Below are 17,385 nucleotides of genomic sequence, written 5' to 3'. Positions count from 1 at the left end.
GGTGTTATGTACCTAGAGCAAGGCAAGATACAAAGAACCTTTGCTCCTACATAGCTATTATGGTAAAAAGTATATGCTATTTTATACTACGTCCTAAGCTACAGACATTGTTAATAGCTAGAACTCACCAATTGTAATCCATTCGAGACTGATGAAGCTGCTGCTGTTTTAAGAGAAGCTTTGTCTCCTGCTGAGCCAACAGATGTTGAAGGCGTTCCTTTTCAATTTCCAGTTCTATTTTCTGAAGCACCAGTTGTTGCCTTCTATCTTCTGAGAGTTGCTTTTTGACATCAATTTCACTGGTTTGCAGTGCCCCTCTGGCATGCATGAGAAATTCCCAAGAGTGCCCACAATAACTGCATGATTCTGGGTGTGTTCTAGAACACTGAGGGGCCATGCTTGAGGAATGGCTTTCATAAATATGATCTTCATTTTCAGAAAGCCTATGAACACAACACTGACTAGAAGGAATAGGCTTAGGGTGTGAACATTCCTTCATCTGTAGTTCTTCTGTTGCAGCTCTTTCTTTTGACATTGTATCCACTGGTTTTCTTTCTGAAGGTTCATAAGTACATGTTCTGGTTTCTGATGTCACCCTGTCTAGACCTTCTTTGGGATGATGCAGGATTATCGGTTTCAAAGTATTATTTCTAAGTTCCTTAAGAGATTCTGAAACTGAGTCATGGTTTGCAGACTTAGGCCTTTGTTTGGTTTGATAGTAGTGTGTTTTAGCTACACTCATATAAGAACCTCCTAATTCTGTAGATGAAGACTGGACAGTGCTTTTCTTGTTGCTTTCCTAAGAAGAAATACAATATCATTTGTCAAACAGGAATACAAGAAAATCACCTTTCCTTTTCCCTTTTCAGAAATTAATTATCTATATATATATATATATATATATATATATATATATATATATGTTCGGTGAAACAAAACTCATTTTATGTTCTTAAAAAATGAATGATAACTCCAGGTGGTGGTGGCTCACATCTGCATCCTAACTCGTCAGGAGGCTGAGCTCTGAGGATTCCTTTTTGATGCTAGCCCAAGAAGGAAAGTCTGTGAGACTCTTCTCCAATTAACCACCAACAAGCCAGAAGTGGAGCTCTTGCTCAAGTAGTAGAATGACAGCATTGAGAGAAAAAGCTTAGGGACAAAGTCCAGTCCCTGAGTTCAAAGTTCTATCTAGAGAACCAATAAACATGCCCCCTCCCCCATGAAGAATACTCACAGAGCTAAACAGTAGTGTCAGAAGCTACATGCATTTTTCTAACAACCAATGTTAGTAAATTCATATAAGGATGAGAGAAACACAGTGTAACTCATGTTGCTCAATAAGGATCTTTGGTGATTTCAGGAATTTTAAATAACAAAAGTTGCATAAAATCAACTTTGAAAAGAAGCAAAACCTTAAATATTAATGTCTAAAATGTTTACTTTTGAATTCTGAACAAGAAATCAATTCAGTAACCTTAAATACTCTTTGATTGGCCATTATGCAGGATGAAATTTTATGTAAAACATTTCACCTTATACTGAATAGTTTATTGCTAGAAATTTGATGAGTTTCAACAAAATAATAAGTTCTAATCAAAGGTAGTTATTTAAATACAAAACATTTAATTTTTGATACAAACATAAGTGAATTTTCAATTAAGCTTTTTAAGTGGTTATAGTCTGATAGGACTCAGGCAGAAAGGAAACAGCTGTAAATTATTGCAGGTCAATAGAGTGAGCTTTTCCAACATTTTAGCCTTGAGCCTATTGTGTCAGAGAGAACACAATTTAATCTATATCAGTGTGTCTCAAACGTTAGCATGTATCAGAATTACCTGAAGGGCTTGTTGAATGCAAAATGTTGGCTTCATCCCCAGAGTTTCCAGCTCTGTCTGGAGCAGAGTCAGATCATTTGCATTTCTAACAAGTTCCTAGGTGATGTTGATGTTGCTAATCTCAAATCGTATTTTGAGAACTACAGGTCTGTCTATATTATAGAATATTCTCCATCTTTCTGACTCTTGACCTTGGCCTTGGAAGACTGAGTTATTATATTTACCTAATCAATGAATTCCATTAATGTATTACAATAATCAACCAGCTTTACAATCTACTTCAGAAATATGGTATATCCAAGTTCAAAGATGTCCAACTTCAAACATTCCATTTGAATGCAGATGGTAAATGCATTAAGAATGGGCAGTGTATTTATGAAGATGAATATTTGGCATAAACAAAACAACAAAGGAAACTGATGTAGAGAAAAGAATTTTAATCAAATTGAGTTGATGGGAGGCATATAATTCTGAACATTAATCCAGCCAAAAATTCACTCTTCCAATGGTAGTCCTCTATAAACTAAAACTTTTCTTTCAGCTTAGATCTTGGACATGGCAAATAAAAGTTACCAAGTCCAACTACTTAACTAGCTGCTGTTACTTCTTTAGGCTGTCTGGAATATAACATTTGACACAAAATTTGAAAGGAACAAAAAAATCATCCACCTTTGGAGTAATCTCACTTGCCAACCTGGGCTTTTCTGAAAAGTAAAGTGAAGAGAAAGAAAGTAGGCAGACTTTAAAGTAACACATTAGAAATATCCTTTATAGCTTACAGCCTCATCTTTCTCTTGTTCCATTTAGAATCCCTTATATTAACTCTTACTTGCTATTAAAGAAAAAATTCTCTACGCAAGTCAATCCAGAAAGGCATCTAACTAGTGAACACTAATACTAACCAAACAAGAAAAAATTTCCTTTATGTTCTATCCATTCTAGGCTTTCTGGCTGTGCTGTGAACTGAGTCATTCTGTTTTGCATAGAGTAGATGCTTATCCTGAGTTATTTCATTTGGGACATATACTAACACAGAAAGATCTGGCATTTTACTTGTACAATTACTATCTTCCCAGCATAACAATAAAGCACAGACTGATAAATGGCTTCTTTGTGCTAATAAAAATTGCCACCTATAATCTTATTGGGGACAAATAAATGATGCAACCATTTTATCCAAGACACATAGGAGACACATTTCAGGCTGTGCATATCAAACCAAATTGTTACTTTCTTACACCCCACCCCACCCCGGCAGTATATTCATTACACAGATACCTCTCTAAGTGACAATACACATATGGAAGAAACACAACAAATCAAAGAAAGGTTGAACAAATGGGGTTGCATGAAATTGCAGAGCTTCTGCATGGCAAAGGACATAGCTAGCAAGATCAATAGAAAGCCCACATATTGGAAGAAGACTTTCACTAGCCATACAATAGACAAAGGTCTCATATCTAAAATACACTTAGAACTCAAAAAAAAATGCCCTAAAAATCCTCAAAGAAACAACCACCCAATTAATAAGTGGGCTAAAGACAAAGAGTAACTTCTCTGAAGAGGAAATAAGAATGGCCAATAAGTACATGAAGAAATGTTCCACATCTCTGGGCATGAAAGAAATGTAAATCAAAACAACATTGAGATTCCCCCCTCACCCCAGTTAGAATGGCTATCATCAAGAAATCTAATAACAACAGGTGCTAAAGGGGACGTGGTCAAATGGGAACGCTACTGCACTGTTGGTGTGAGAGTAAACTTTTTCAACCAAATATGCCTCTTTAAGTGACAAACTCCTAACTGTCCACTGTCCACTAACCCAGTTCAGTCCCATCCTTCTTGTTGTGGTCACCATTAACTTTAATGCTATCCAGATTCCTTAACTCAACAACTCAGAGATCTGCTGTTAGTTAACTCAATACCTGATCATTTGCAGTGATTCACTGCATTTATATTGGCTCTTTGCATTGACTAAATCCAGAATCTACTACTCTTCTAGTTTTCTGTAACCTACATATACTTGTGTGAGGGGATGCATGCTTTCAGTTACAAATGTTACAAATGTTAGTAATTAAGATTAGAATGGAATGAAGAACTTGCATTTGCCATGGCCATGACTACACATGAAACCAGAGTATTTAGTGAAATAAAGCCAATGAAACTTATGTAGCTGTAAATCTATTAATATTCAATGTATTCTAACATTGTCAAGACAAATCTATCAGTCTATGTTAACAGAATAGCTTGCTCATAACACATACCTGCTGAAACCATTTTTCACTTTTCATTGACAAGCTAAGGGAAGCATTTATGCAAGAGCAATATAACTTTTTTAGTACAATTCTGTTTCACAATGCTATTGTAACAAATTACCACAAATTTTGTATCTAAAAACAACACAATTTTATTCTCAGCTGGCTCCAGAAATTAGAAATCTATTTTGTTGAGCTGAAGTCAAGGTATAGGCAGGGATAGTTCCTTAGGGAGGTTAGAGTACGGAACTTTTATCAGCTTTTAGTAACCACTTGTATTCCTTGGTTTATGCCCCCTTCTTCGCCTTCAAAGACATTATTCCAACCTCTGCTTTCATAATTACATTGCTTTGTGCTTATATTTTTACTATTTTGCTCTTATGAGGACTCTTTAGGTTGGTGGAGTCCCCATCAAATCCAAGACAATCTCAAGATCCTTAATTTGAGTCTGATGCTGGTGGCTCATACCTGTTATCCAAGCTACTCAGGAGGCTGAGACTTGAAGACTTGTGGTTTGAAAACAGCCTATATAGAAAAGTCCTGTAGAATCCAGCAAAAAACTGGGTTGGGCTCATGGATCCAGAGTACCAACTATGAGCAAGCATTGAATTCCTAAATTGAAGGCCCAAATGCTAGGGGAAAAAAAAATCCGAGCAAGCTGAAGATCCCAAGTTCAAACCCCAGTATTCTAACAACAATAACAACAAAATCCTAATAGCATCTCCTAAGTCCTGTGCTTTCCAAAGTCTACTATGTACTGTAAGGTGACATGTACAGATTCCAATAATTAGGACATGAACATATTGGGAACATAATTAGTCAACAGTGTTGTTTATGTATTCATTTATCCTGGAGGTCTGAACTCAGGCTCTCTGATTATTCTACTACTTGAGCCATACCTTCAGCCTTTATTGTTTTAGGTTATTTCTCAGACAGGGTCTTGCTAACATTTTTCCTGTGCTGGTTTCAATTTGCAATCCTTCTGATCTCTGCACCTCCTGAGTAGTTGGTATTATAGGTATGAGCTACATTCCAGGTCCCACAATATCTTTTTAAATAAAACTAACATCAGGAGAACTGTGGCTCAAGGCAGCCCAGGAATACATGGGAGACCTTTCTCTTTTCTATTTTTTTGTTATTAAGTAGTTGTACATATGGGTTACAACTGCATGTCATGTTATGAGTACAATGCTTCTTAGTCAATGTCATGCCTTTCTTTGTTCTCCCCCAGTTTCCCCCCTCTCATCCCTACCCTCAAGTTATATAATGTACATTGAAGGTGTGTTATTTACTCACCTTCCTCTCTTCATTTGTGTGACTCACTGCTATTTATTTTGCTAAATAGTTCATTAGTTGTTCAGCGGAGTCTCACTTCGGACTCTTAGTATACCTTCCTTTAATCAACTTGTGCCTTTATGCATAAAACTCCGTGTATGTTACATTGTATATTTCTATTTTAGATCTAGCTTTCACATGCGAGAAAAAAATGCATCATTCGTATCTCTGAGACTCATTTACTTCACTTAATTTTTTCTAGAGAAGACCTTTCCTTAACCAGTTGCTGGATTGATAGTGCAAGCTTGCCATCCCAGCCGGTCCAGGCACATGGAGAAAATGAGACCCTAATCTCAAAAATAACCAATGCAAAATAGAATTAGAGGCATGGTTCAATAGTAGAATACTTGTGTAGCAAGTGTGAAGTCCTAAATTCAAATTACAGGGCTGTATTTTTTCAAATATACAGTTGACATAGTTATCTCTTTTATATTTACTTTGCAAGAGCTGAAAATGATGGCCTGATGGAGAAAAATTTAACCAGCAGTCACAGTCTGTGACAAAAAGAGCTGTTGCAGTGATTTTAGAGATTTCAATTACGTTTCTGAAACAATGCTAAGGTATTTCCATGTAAATAAAATTGAGCCATATTTGGGAAGAGTCTTAAGTTATCTTCAAAGAGTACATGCAATGACAATAGCAAACAGAAGACTACAAGCTATAGAAAATGAGTTAGTCCTTGGAATTTTTTTAAAATTTAGCTTTTTTTTTTTAACATGGACCAGTTGTCAAACTGATACAAAATATGTAATGCAGCAGCTGCACTATGTGGTTTGCCAATGTCTCACCCCCAGTAAATGTTCATTCTCCCCAGTGCAATTAACTCTCCTTATACTGGCAGATTTTGCTACAAGATCATCAAGGTAGATTACTTTCCAGCATTATGAACTAAATACTTACAGGTGTTATATCATCAGTTATAACTTACAAACTTTTGCATTCAGCAAGGCACCTAGGCAAATGAATCATCTAATTTATGAATTATTTATAAGAAATTCACAGCATGCTCCTGGCATCGTCCATGGCCTTTTCTAGGTCATATGACACCAATTAGAGCTGAATTTTAAATTATTCAATAACCTGAACTCTCTTGTCATTTAACATATAGATATCAATGCAGTAAACAAGTTAAATCTAATGGACCCTAGAGGTTTAAGCTCCTCCACAGCTCAGCAGCTGAAGCTGTCGGCTACCAAAGGAGGAAAAAGTAACAGAATACAACAGTCAAATATATTTTCAAGGCTCTAAAAACTTATTGTAGTTCCGAAAAGGACTGCTGCACAAGTAGGGAATATTGAATCTAAAAACACATTAAAGTAAATAATTATAAGACTTAAAAGAACAAAGAAGACACAGCATGTAAATGAGCGAATGCTAGCAACAGATACTCTATGCCATATCAGGTACTAGGTTATGTACAACATAGGACTGGCAACATTTTTAGTAACTACCAGAATTAGAAAAGAGAAAATTTTATATTCCTTAATCACATTATTACATTTCACAAAAGTTAGAGTTTGTTGAGTTGCTATAAAAATAAATATCACAGAATAAACGACAGTATATTCAATGTCAGGTAAAAAGACTGATTAAAATTCCAGTCCTGTTCCTTAGTTATTTTAGACAACTTATTTATCTCTCAAGTATTTTCATTATTTCTAAAGAAGGAAATTTTGCCGGGTGCCCGTGGCTCATGCCTATAATCTTAGCAACTGAGGAGGCTGAGATCTGAGGATCACTGTTCAAACCCAGCCTGGGAAGGAAAGGCTGTGAGACTCTTATCTCCGATTAACCACCAGAAAACCGAAAGTGACACTGTGGCTCAAGTGGTAGAGCACTCACTCACCTTGAGCTGAAGAGCTCAGGGACAACTCCCAGGCCCAGGGTTAAAAGCCCAAGACTGACAAAAAAAAAAAAAAAAGGAGATTTGATTTGATAATCTCTATGGTTTATGCTGATAGCTTTAAGAGATGAGAAATCCAGCTAATAGGTTATTTTATACCAAGGAAATAAAAGATAAAGAGCTGGAGGAGAAATCATACCCGCTGAGTCACTAAAAGATTCAGCAAAAAGACTCAGCAAAATTACTGAATGTCCTTTCATTTTATTTCTCTTAGAAAATTCTATTTCCCCTCAAAAGTTTTATTGCCTTATGTAATTTATATACTGAAGTCTATAGTTACAGTTAGAAATCTGTTCTCTATATGTTTACATGTATGTACAGTTATACATATAAAAATATAATAATTTATATTGTATATAAATTGTCCATAAATATGTATGTCATTTATGTTCAGTATTTACATATAAGCAAAAACATACGTAGTATTTGGGTTTCCTTCCTAACAGAAGGTCAATCTTCCACAGCAAAGAAAAATTGAAACAATATATCTCCAAAAGATATATTGAAAAACAATATATCTACCAAAGATACTCAATGATGTCCAACACTTAGATAACCAACAAAAGCATGATAAAGACCAAGAAACAGCCCCCAAACAGAGAATCCAAGAATCATAGGAAGAACCCAGTAGGAACAGCCCCCAAAAAGGTAGATAACATGCCAGGGACTACCAAACACCTCTGAGTCCTCACAATATTAATGGACGCACGACTCTAATTAAGTGACATAGATTATCTAGTTGGATCAAAAAGCAAATTCTAGCTATCTTCTGCCTTCAAGAGACACACCTTGTCCACAAAAACCAATATATTCTGAAAATGAAAGGCTAGAATAAAATATATCAAGTAAATGGACCCCATAAATAGGTGGGATGTGCAATCATAATATCAGATAAAATAGATTTCAAATTAAAATTAGTGAGAAGAGATAAAGAAAGTCATTAAATACTAATTAAGGGATCTCTCCTTCGGGAGGATACTACCATTCTAAATACCCATATTTATACAAGAACCACTACTTTCCCTAAAATCTCACATAGATCCAAAGACATTAATTGTCGGGAACTTTAACACCAATCTCCCTGCTGGATAGATCAACCTGGCAAAAACTCAACAGAGAAACCTTGGATCTAAACAACTAAATAGATCAAATAGACTTCACAGACATTTAAAAAATATTTCACCCAACAGCATCAGAAGACACGTTCTTCTCAGCAGCACACGGAACATTCTCCACATCTTAGGTCACAAAGAAAATTTCTCCAAATTCAGAAACACTGAGATTATGCCCTGCATTCTCTCAGAACACAAGGGAATAAAATTAGAATTAAACACCAAAAGCCTTCATGGAGGCTGAACAACACACTGTTGAACCACCAGTGGGTCATGACCAGTGGGTCATGCAAGAGATTTGAAAGGAAATTCAAATGTGCATGATTATTGACAAAAAATGAACACACAAGTTACTAGCTCCTCTGGGACACAGCGAAGGCAGTACTCAGAGGAAAGTTTATACTTCTGAGTTCCTATATCAACAAATTGGAGAGATCTAAAACCAACAATTTAATGAGGTACCTGAAGCTCCTTGCAAAAGAGCAAACAAGTTAAACCCCAATCCAGTAGACTGAAACAAATAATTAAAATTAAATCAGAATTAAATAGAGTCCAAAAAAATAGAAACAAAAAAAAATAATTGGTTCTTCGAAAACAAAATTGACAGACCCTTAGCAAATCTTATCAGAAAAAGAAGAGAGCACACCCAAATAAACAAACTCAGGGATGAGAATGGAAACATCACAGAGAAACAACCAAGATTCAGAACATTATAAGGAAGTACTTCTCAAAACTTTATGTCAATAAGTTTGAGAATCTGGAAGAAATGGACAAATTTCTAGCAAATATTGACATGTCCAAAATAAACCAAGATGATTTAAACCAACTTAACAGACCCATATCAAACACTGAAATGGAAGAAGCAATAAGAGACATCCCACCCAAGAAAAGCCCAGGACCTGATGGATTTACAGCTGAATTCTACAATGCCTTCAAAGCAGAACTCACACCATACTTCTCCAACAATTTAATGAAATTGAAAGTGAAAGTTCACTACCAAACTCTTTCTATAAAGCCATCATAATCCTCATCCCAAAACCAGGCAGGGACTCATCAAAGAAAGAGAATTATACACACCCATTTCTTTGATGAACATCTATACAAAACTGCCCCAAAAAATTTTGGCCATCAAAAAAATCAAACACCATGATCAAACAGGATTCATTTCAGGGATGCAAAGCTAGGTCAATAAATGCAAATCAATCAATATAATCCATCACATCAACAAGAGCAAGGATAAGAACCACATGACTATCTCAATAGCTAAAGAAAAAGCTTTTGACAAGATCCAACTCCCCTTTATGATGAAAGCTCTGGAGAAAAACTAGGAATCCATGGAACATTCCTCTATATAATAAAGGCAATGTATGACAAGCCTACAGCCAGTATTATACTTAATGGCAAAAAGCTAAAGTTATGTCCTCTAAATTCAAGAATACGACAAGGATGTCCACTCTCTCTACTTCTATTCAATTTAGTATTAGAATGCCTAGCTAGAGCAACAAGACAAGATGCAAACATAACAAGGATCCAAATAGGGAAAGATGAAGTAAAACTCTCCCTCTTTGCAGATGACATGATTTTGTAATTAAAGAACCCCATGGAGTCCACTCTCAAATTACTGAAGATGATTCAAAACTTTGGCCAAGTAGCAGGGTATAAAATTAACCCTCAAAAATAAATGGCTTTTCTATATGCAAATAATGAGACAAGCATGGCTATAATCAGGAAAGTAATGACTTTTGTAATAGCCCCACAAAAAGTAAAATACCTAGGAGTTAACTAACCTAAACAACTAAAGGACCTCTATGATGAAAACCTTAAAAACCTGAAAAAGGAAATTAAGGCAGAACTAAGGAAGTGGAAAAATCTCCCATGTTCCTGAATTGGGAGGATTAACATCATGAAATGGCAATACGGCCAAAGGCTATTGATAAATTCATTCTTCAATGAAATAGAGGAAGCAACCCCAAAATTTATATGGAAAACTAAAAGACCTCAAAGAGCAAAAACAATCCTTAGCAGAAAGAACAGTGCTGAAGGAATATCAATTCCAAACTTCAAACGCTACTACAAAGCCAGAGTAATCAAAACAGCTTGTTACTAGCACAAGAACAGACCTGAGGACCAATGGCATAGAACTGAAGACCCAGAAATGAACCTAAAGACCTATAGCCACCTAATCTTTGATAAGGGAGCTAAAAAATAGAATGGAAGAAACAAAGCCTCTTCAGTAAGTGTGCTGGTAAACTTGGTTAAACACTGGTAGAAAACTAAAGCTAGTCTTTATATATCACTGTACACCAGAATCAAATCCAGATGGATCAAAGACGTCGAAGTCAAAGCAGACATCCTGAAAACATTACAGGAAGGAATAGGAGAAACCCTAGGGCCCTTGGCGTAGGCAAAAATTTTCTTAATAAAGACCCAGAATCACAACAAATCAAAGAAAGTTTGAACTGCATGAAACTGCAGAGCTTCTGCATGGCAAAGGACATAGCTAGCAAGATCAAAGAAATCCCACAGATTGGGAGAAGATCTTCACTAGCCAGACAACAGACAAGGGTCTCATTTCTAAAATATACTTAGAATTCAAAAAATTAAATCCCCCAACAACAAATCCTCAAAGAAACAATCACCTGATTAATAAGTGGGCTAAAGACTTAAAGAGAGGGCTGGGAAGTTGGCTCAGTGGTAGAGTGCTTGCCTTGCATGCCTAAGGCCCTGGGTTCGATTCCTCAGCACCACATAAGCAAAAAGAAAAAAGCCGGAAGTAGCGCTGTGGCTCAAGTGGTAGAGCGCTAGCCTTGAGCTGAAGAGCTGAGGGACAGCGCCCAGGCCCAGAGTTCAGGCCCCACAACCGGGCCCAAAAAAAAAAAAAAAAAAAAGACTTAAAGAGAGACTTCTCTGAAGAGGAAAGAAGGATGGCCAATAGACACATGAAGAAATGCAACTTCTCTAGCCATAAAAGAAATGCAAATCAAAACAACATTGAGATACCACCTCACCCCAGTTAGAATGGCTATAACCAAGAAATCTAACAACAACAGATGCTGGAGGGATGTGGCCAAAGGGAACCCTACTGCATTGTTGGTCGAAGAATAAACTTGCTCAACCACTTTGGAAAGCAGTATGGAGGTTCCTCAAAAGACTCCACATAGAGCTCCCCTATGACCCAGCAATCCCACTTTAGGGCATTTACCCAAATGATCACAAACAAGGCCATGCTAAAGTTATCAGCACAACTATGTTTATCTCAGCATTATTCACCATAGCTAAGATATAGAACTAACCCAGATGCCCCTCAGATGAATGGATCAAGAAAATGTGATGTGTGTGTGTGTGTGTGTGTGCATGTGTGTGTGTGTATGTTTGTGTGTGTGTGTGTGTAATGGAATTCTATGCCTCCATCTGAAAGAATATCACCCTATTTGTTAGGAAATGGAAAGACTTGGAAAAAAGTTATATTAAGTGAAGTAAGCCAGACTCAAAGAAAGATAGGTCCCATGGTTTTCCTTATCTGCACTAACTAGTATATGTCTAGGGCAAGTAGAGAAGCTCAAAAGCTATGTACATATGTCATATAAGATGATGCTAAGTGAAATGAACCCCAAGATAGGGACACAAGAGGTTTTATATTTGTTGCTGTTGTTTCTAATGTACTTATAATGTACTGTTTAATTTGCTTCCTTTGTATGTTCATTCCCCATGGTCTGTTTTCACTGTTTTTGATTCCGGTGCCCTGTATCTTGTATATATTTTTCTATTTGGGGGAGGGAAAGGTAAATAAAAAAATGTTGAAATACCGATACTAATTGCCCCATTGTAACGAGATGTACTAAACACTATGTTGAAAATGAACTTTACAGCTTCAGGGGGGGCAGGAGTGGTTGGGGAGGTGGGGAGGGAAGGGAAGGTAGGGGAAAAACAAAGGAGGTGGTAACAATGCTCAATATGGAATGTACTCATTACTCAGGTAACTGTAACCCCTTTGGTACAGTATCTTTACAATAAAAATACACATTAAAAAACATGACTATGCAGATGTTTTTCTTGTATTTTGTCTTACATTCCTTTTGATGTATACCCAATAGTGAATCTTAAGGTATGTCTGTTTTAGTTTTTTGAGGAATCTGCATAGTGATTTCATAGTGACTGCATTCATTTACATTCCTCCCAATTGTGTATGGAAGTAATCCAGTCTCTTGCACTCAAATCCTTGCCAACATCTGTTGTTGTTTAGTATTTGCTGTTTTCTTGATGATTGCCATTCTGACTGGAATAGAATTTTAGTGTAGTTCTGACTTGCATTTCCCTTATAGCTAAGGATTAATGATTAATGATTAATTAATTAATTAATAATTAATGATTAATTCCTCATGTATTTATTAGTCATTTGTATTTTTTCTGGGACTGTTAATTCTATTTCCTTGCTCATTTGTTAGACTATTGGTTATTCTGCTCTTCAGGATTTTGCACTCTTTATATATTCTGGACATTAATACTTTATCTGTTGAATAGCTAATGAAAATTTTCTCTCATTCTGTGAGTTGTCTTTTGGCTCCAGTAATTGTTTTTTTTTTCTCTGCAAAAGCTCTTTGAATTTGTTAATTCTTGTTTTTTCTTACTGTACAATAGGTGTCCCATTCAGGAAATAATTACCTATGCCTATTACTTACAGAGTTTTCTCTTTGTTTTCCTGTATTGGACTTAAAGATCTTACTTCAAGTTCTTAAATCCAACTGGAGTTGATTTTAATACAAGGACCGAGATGAGTGTTAAGTTCCATTCTCCTGCAAGTAGAGAACAATTTTTCCAAGTACCATTTGTTGAAGAGACTGTCTTTTCTCTACTGTAAGTGTTAGCTCTTTTGTAAAATAAGAGTGCTGTAGTTGTATGATTTTACTCCCAGACCTTCCATTATTTCCCTCTGGTCTTTGTTGTATGCACATTTTTAATGTAATTACTGAAAATTCCATGCTTTCTGTTGTATTTATTCATATTGTTTTTTGAGTAATGAATTTTCAAGTAATTTTTGGAAAGGAATTGTACAAATGCTTTAGTCCATGAATGTTAGGAACAAACAAATAAAAAAACAAGCCTATATACAGTTTACTTTGGATACCAATGACTTAAATTATCTAGAATCCAGTCAGCTTTGTTCTATCATTGTTCTGAAAAAGTGAATTTGTTTCAACATGTTCCATATGTATTAGGGAACTAGCTGAACATACTAAAATCTCACGTTTGCTTATACACAATTTTCTTTTGTGTGTGTGTGTGTGTGTGTGTGTGTGTGTGTGTGTGTGTGTGTGAGAGAGAGAGAGAGAGAGAGAGAGAGAAAATATTGGGTGAACACAGAAAACTGCAACCAACTATATGAGTCATGTGGGTATTTAAAAAATTTTCAAACCTAAAACTACCAGGTATCTCTTCCTTATACAATGTATTATAAAGTTTGTGCTTTGTGCTTTGCTATTCTTTCTCATTTGTGTATACTTTACAGTATAGAAAAGTTCAGTCAATATCCACCAAATGCCTCACCATCTTGGTCCCAAAACATCAAGAAATATATGTAAAGGGAAGCCTCAAGAATTGAAAATGAACCCCAAGATAAGGACATAAGTGGTTTTTTTCTTTCTTGCTATTTTTTTTGGGGGGGTCTGGTCGTGGGGCCTGAACTATGGGCCTGGGCACTGTCCCTCAGCTCTTCAGCTCAAGGCTAGTGCTCTACCACTTGAGCCACAGCACCATTTCCGGCTTTTTTTCCTGCTTATGTGGTGCTGAGGAATCGAACCCAAGGCCTCATGCATGCAAGGCAAGCACTCTACCACTGAGCCACCTTCCCAGCCCTCCCCCACAGTATAACCCCTGTTTTCACTGTATTTGATGTTGGTATAATTTGGGAAGAGGAAGGGAAAAAACAAATTGTTTAAATAGGGATACAGGTTGACCTATTGCAACAATGAGATGTATAAGATGCTATGTTGAAAAACGAACTTTACAACTTTGGTGGGTGGGGGGGTGTGTAGTCATGGAGATGGGAGGGCAGAGATGGTAGGGGAAAAAACAAAGGAGGAGGTAACAATGCTTGATAAGAAATATGCTCATTACCTTGCTCATGTAATTGTAACCCCTCTGTATGGTATTTTCACAATAAAAAACTTATTAGAAAAAAAAAGAATTGAAAAGAAGCAAGAGAGCATGATAGATGCAGAGCAATGAGCGGAAAGGAATTCATTTTAAGAACTGTAAGAGAAACGCCACAAAACTATAACACAAAGCCTAGAAATAATAAAACTTCAAGGACTGGTGAAATCAATAACAACAAGTCAAGGAAATAAAAGAAATGGTAATATTGCTAAGCCATTGGAGAAGACCAAAGAATAAAATAATTGATTTTGAAAAGAGAATACAATATTTATATATAAACCTTACATGTAAATCACCAAATCCTATTGAAGAGGTTCCTTTTCCTGTTAGCAATGTCTGGATTAGCAGATTTATATAGCACTTTAGCTATAAGTAGAAGCATAGATAAAAAGTCATGAAAGAATTTCTCGCAGAAATGTAAAAGTTAACTGGAAACTGAGCACTGGTAGCTCAGCCTATAATCCTAGCTTCTCAGGAAGCTGAGATCTGAGGATCATGGTTCAAAAGTCAGCCAATACAGGAAAGCTCATGAGACTCTTATTTCTACTTAAACAGGAAAAAGCCAAAAGTGAACCTGTGGCTAAAATGGTAGAGTGAAAAAGCTACAGAACAAATGTTTGAGACCTGAGTTCAAGCCACAGTAGTGGCACACAGAATAAAAGTTCATTAGAGAAGTTTACATATGGAATTAAAATTTTTAATTTTGATATAACAGGTATCTATCATGAAAGCATGCCACAAAGGTCCTATATCTTAATTTCAAGAAAACAGATAGTACTTGAATAAAGAAGATCTAAAGAAAAACATCTTTAAAGACTGGAAAGTACAACAATAAGACCAAATAGATCATGTCAACTGACACAAAATTAAGTTGCTTCCCTTACCTCCTCTAAAAAAAATATACTGGAGATGAAAAGTACAATGAGCAAAATAAAAACTTCATTAGATGGTTTCAGTAGCAGATTTTAAATAGTAGTTAGAATGAGTAAATTTAAAAACATTACTAGAGATTATTATTCAATCTGAAGAACAAAAAAAGAGAGAATGGTGAAAAATTAGGCTAAGAGATATATGAGACACAAAGCAAATCCATGTAAAGCCATGTAGTACCATGTTTCACTGAATGACAGACTAAATAAATGACAGAGACCCTATAAAATTACAGTGTCACCATAATGATTATAATATCATAACACAAAGCATTATTCATATGTTTGTGGTGATGGTATAATCAAGTTTTTGTACTAGCAATCATAGAAAAATCAGAGCCAAACAATTATGTACGGAACATAATACTTAATATGATATTTAATAAAATGATTTATTATTATTGGTTTATGTATTATTATTTTTGTATTTTAACCATTGTATTAGAGTGTTATTCCTCTACTTATAAAAATGTTTACTGTAGAACAGTATTCCGATTATGCTGAAACTAGCCTGATGCCTCTCTCCTTGAGAGGGGGTCTTGCTGTGTTGCTATGTTAGCCTGGAACTCACAACTCAAGCCAAATAGTTTGCCTTAGGATTCCTGCTATCTTTGCAAGATCCCATCTGCTATGATAGGCAACCTATCATTAATATGGCAGTAGATGAATGGATCAAGAAAATGTGGTATATATACACAATAGAATTCTATGCCTCCATTAGAAAGAATGACATTGCCCCATTTGTTAGAAAATGGAAAGACTTGGAAAAAATTATATTAAGGCAGATCCATACTTTTTAACCTTGTTTCAGATGGGTGGCTGAAGTCACATAATATGAGGGAATGATCAACTACACAAAGCCTATTTGTTGAAAAAAAGCAAAAAGAAACAAAATTTAACTGTAAGGACAAAAGACAACACTAGCACTTCACGTAGTGAATCATACTATACTTTTTTACTGCTAAGAAAGAATGATGCTGAAAATTCAAATGAAAAATTGTCAGATAAGATCTATATGTTCTTTTAGGGCCTAGAAACCATTATGAGGTACCATACATGGTATAATAATAGTTGGACATTTTCACTAAGGTTATAATTATAATGATTGTTGAGGCTAGTTTGTTTCTTTCTTTATTTTATTCAGTTGGCATTCTACCACTTAAGACATACTTCCAGCCTGACCTTTTGCTATTATTCTTGGAGATCAAGTTTATGGACTTTTCTGCCCAAGGTAATATCATCCTTCAGGTCTCACAGACTTCTTAGTAAGATTACAGGTATGTGCCACCAAACCATAGCTAAAGTTGTTTTATTTCCAACAGGCTAAAGACCACAGCAAAAAAACCAAAAATTTTAAATCTAGACTGAAACCAAAAAGTGAGAGGAGTTATAATTGAGTACTATTCTAAAATAATACTGGTGTGTGTATGTGTGTGTGTGTGTGTGTGTGTGTGTGTGTGTGTGTGTGTGTGTGTGTGTGTGTGTGTGTGTGTAAACAGCACTGTGAACCTAGACTCTTGTACAAGTTTTCATGTGGAAAGGAAGAACGTACTTGGGCATTTAAACTAGGAACATAATCCAAGCAATGACTCTCAATAAAGAGAGCAGGTGGCTGTGAGCATGGACCAGACATATTGGCAACAATCTTCTTGTTTTTGCATGTGTTGATAAAAACTAATCAACTCAAATTGTATGGAGTATCTACACATGCCAGAAAGTCATCATCTGCTCAAAATAGGCCATCTGTCCTAATGAGCTTTATGTAAAGGATTTCTATGAATCAGTCACACCTAGGAAGAATGTCAACACTTCATAGGGGCACAGAACACCCAGGGTTTAGCAGGCTTTTCAGCTAAGTCCTAA

General features: G+C 35.9%; 1 protein-coding gene across 3 annotated transcripts in view; it reads right to left on the bottom strand.

Annotated features, from left to right (window-relative positions):
- The window catches only part of Kiaa1328 (KIAA1328 ortholog), a 187,486-nt gene that overhangs the window by 89,489 nt on the left and 80,612 nt on the right, over nucleotides 1–17,385 (bottom strand). For all 3 annotated transcript variants that reach the window (XM_042675286.1, XM_042675285.1, XM_042675287.1), the window contains one exon: nucleotides 129–799. In XM_042675286.1, coding sequence (XP_042531220.1) covers nucleotides 129–799 — 671 coding nt within the window. The remainder of the gene's footprint in view (nucleotides 1–128; nucleotides 800–17,385) is intronic.

Source organism: Dipodomys spectabilis, unplaced genomic scaffold, assembly GCF_019054845.1.
Source record: "Dipodomys spectabilis isolate Male_0828 unplaced genomic scaffold, ASM1905484v1 ptg000024l, whole genome shotgun sequence".
Lineage (NCBI taxonomy): Eukaryota > Metazoa > Chordata > Mammalia > Rodentia > Heteromyidae > Dipodomys > Dipodomys spectabilis.
Note: the sequence above shows the minus strand (reverse complement) of the source record. Positions and strands in the feature narration are given on the sequence as shown.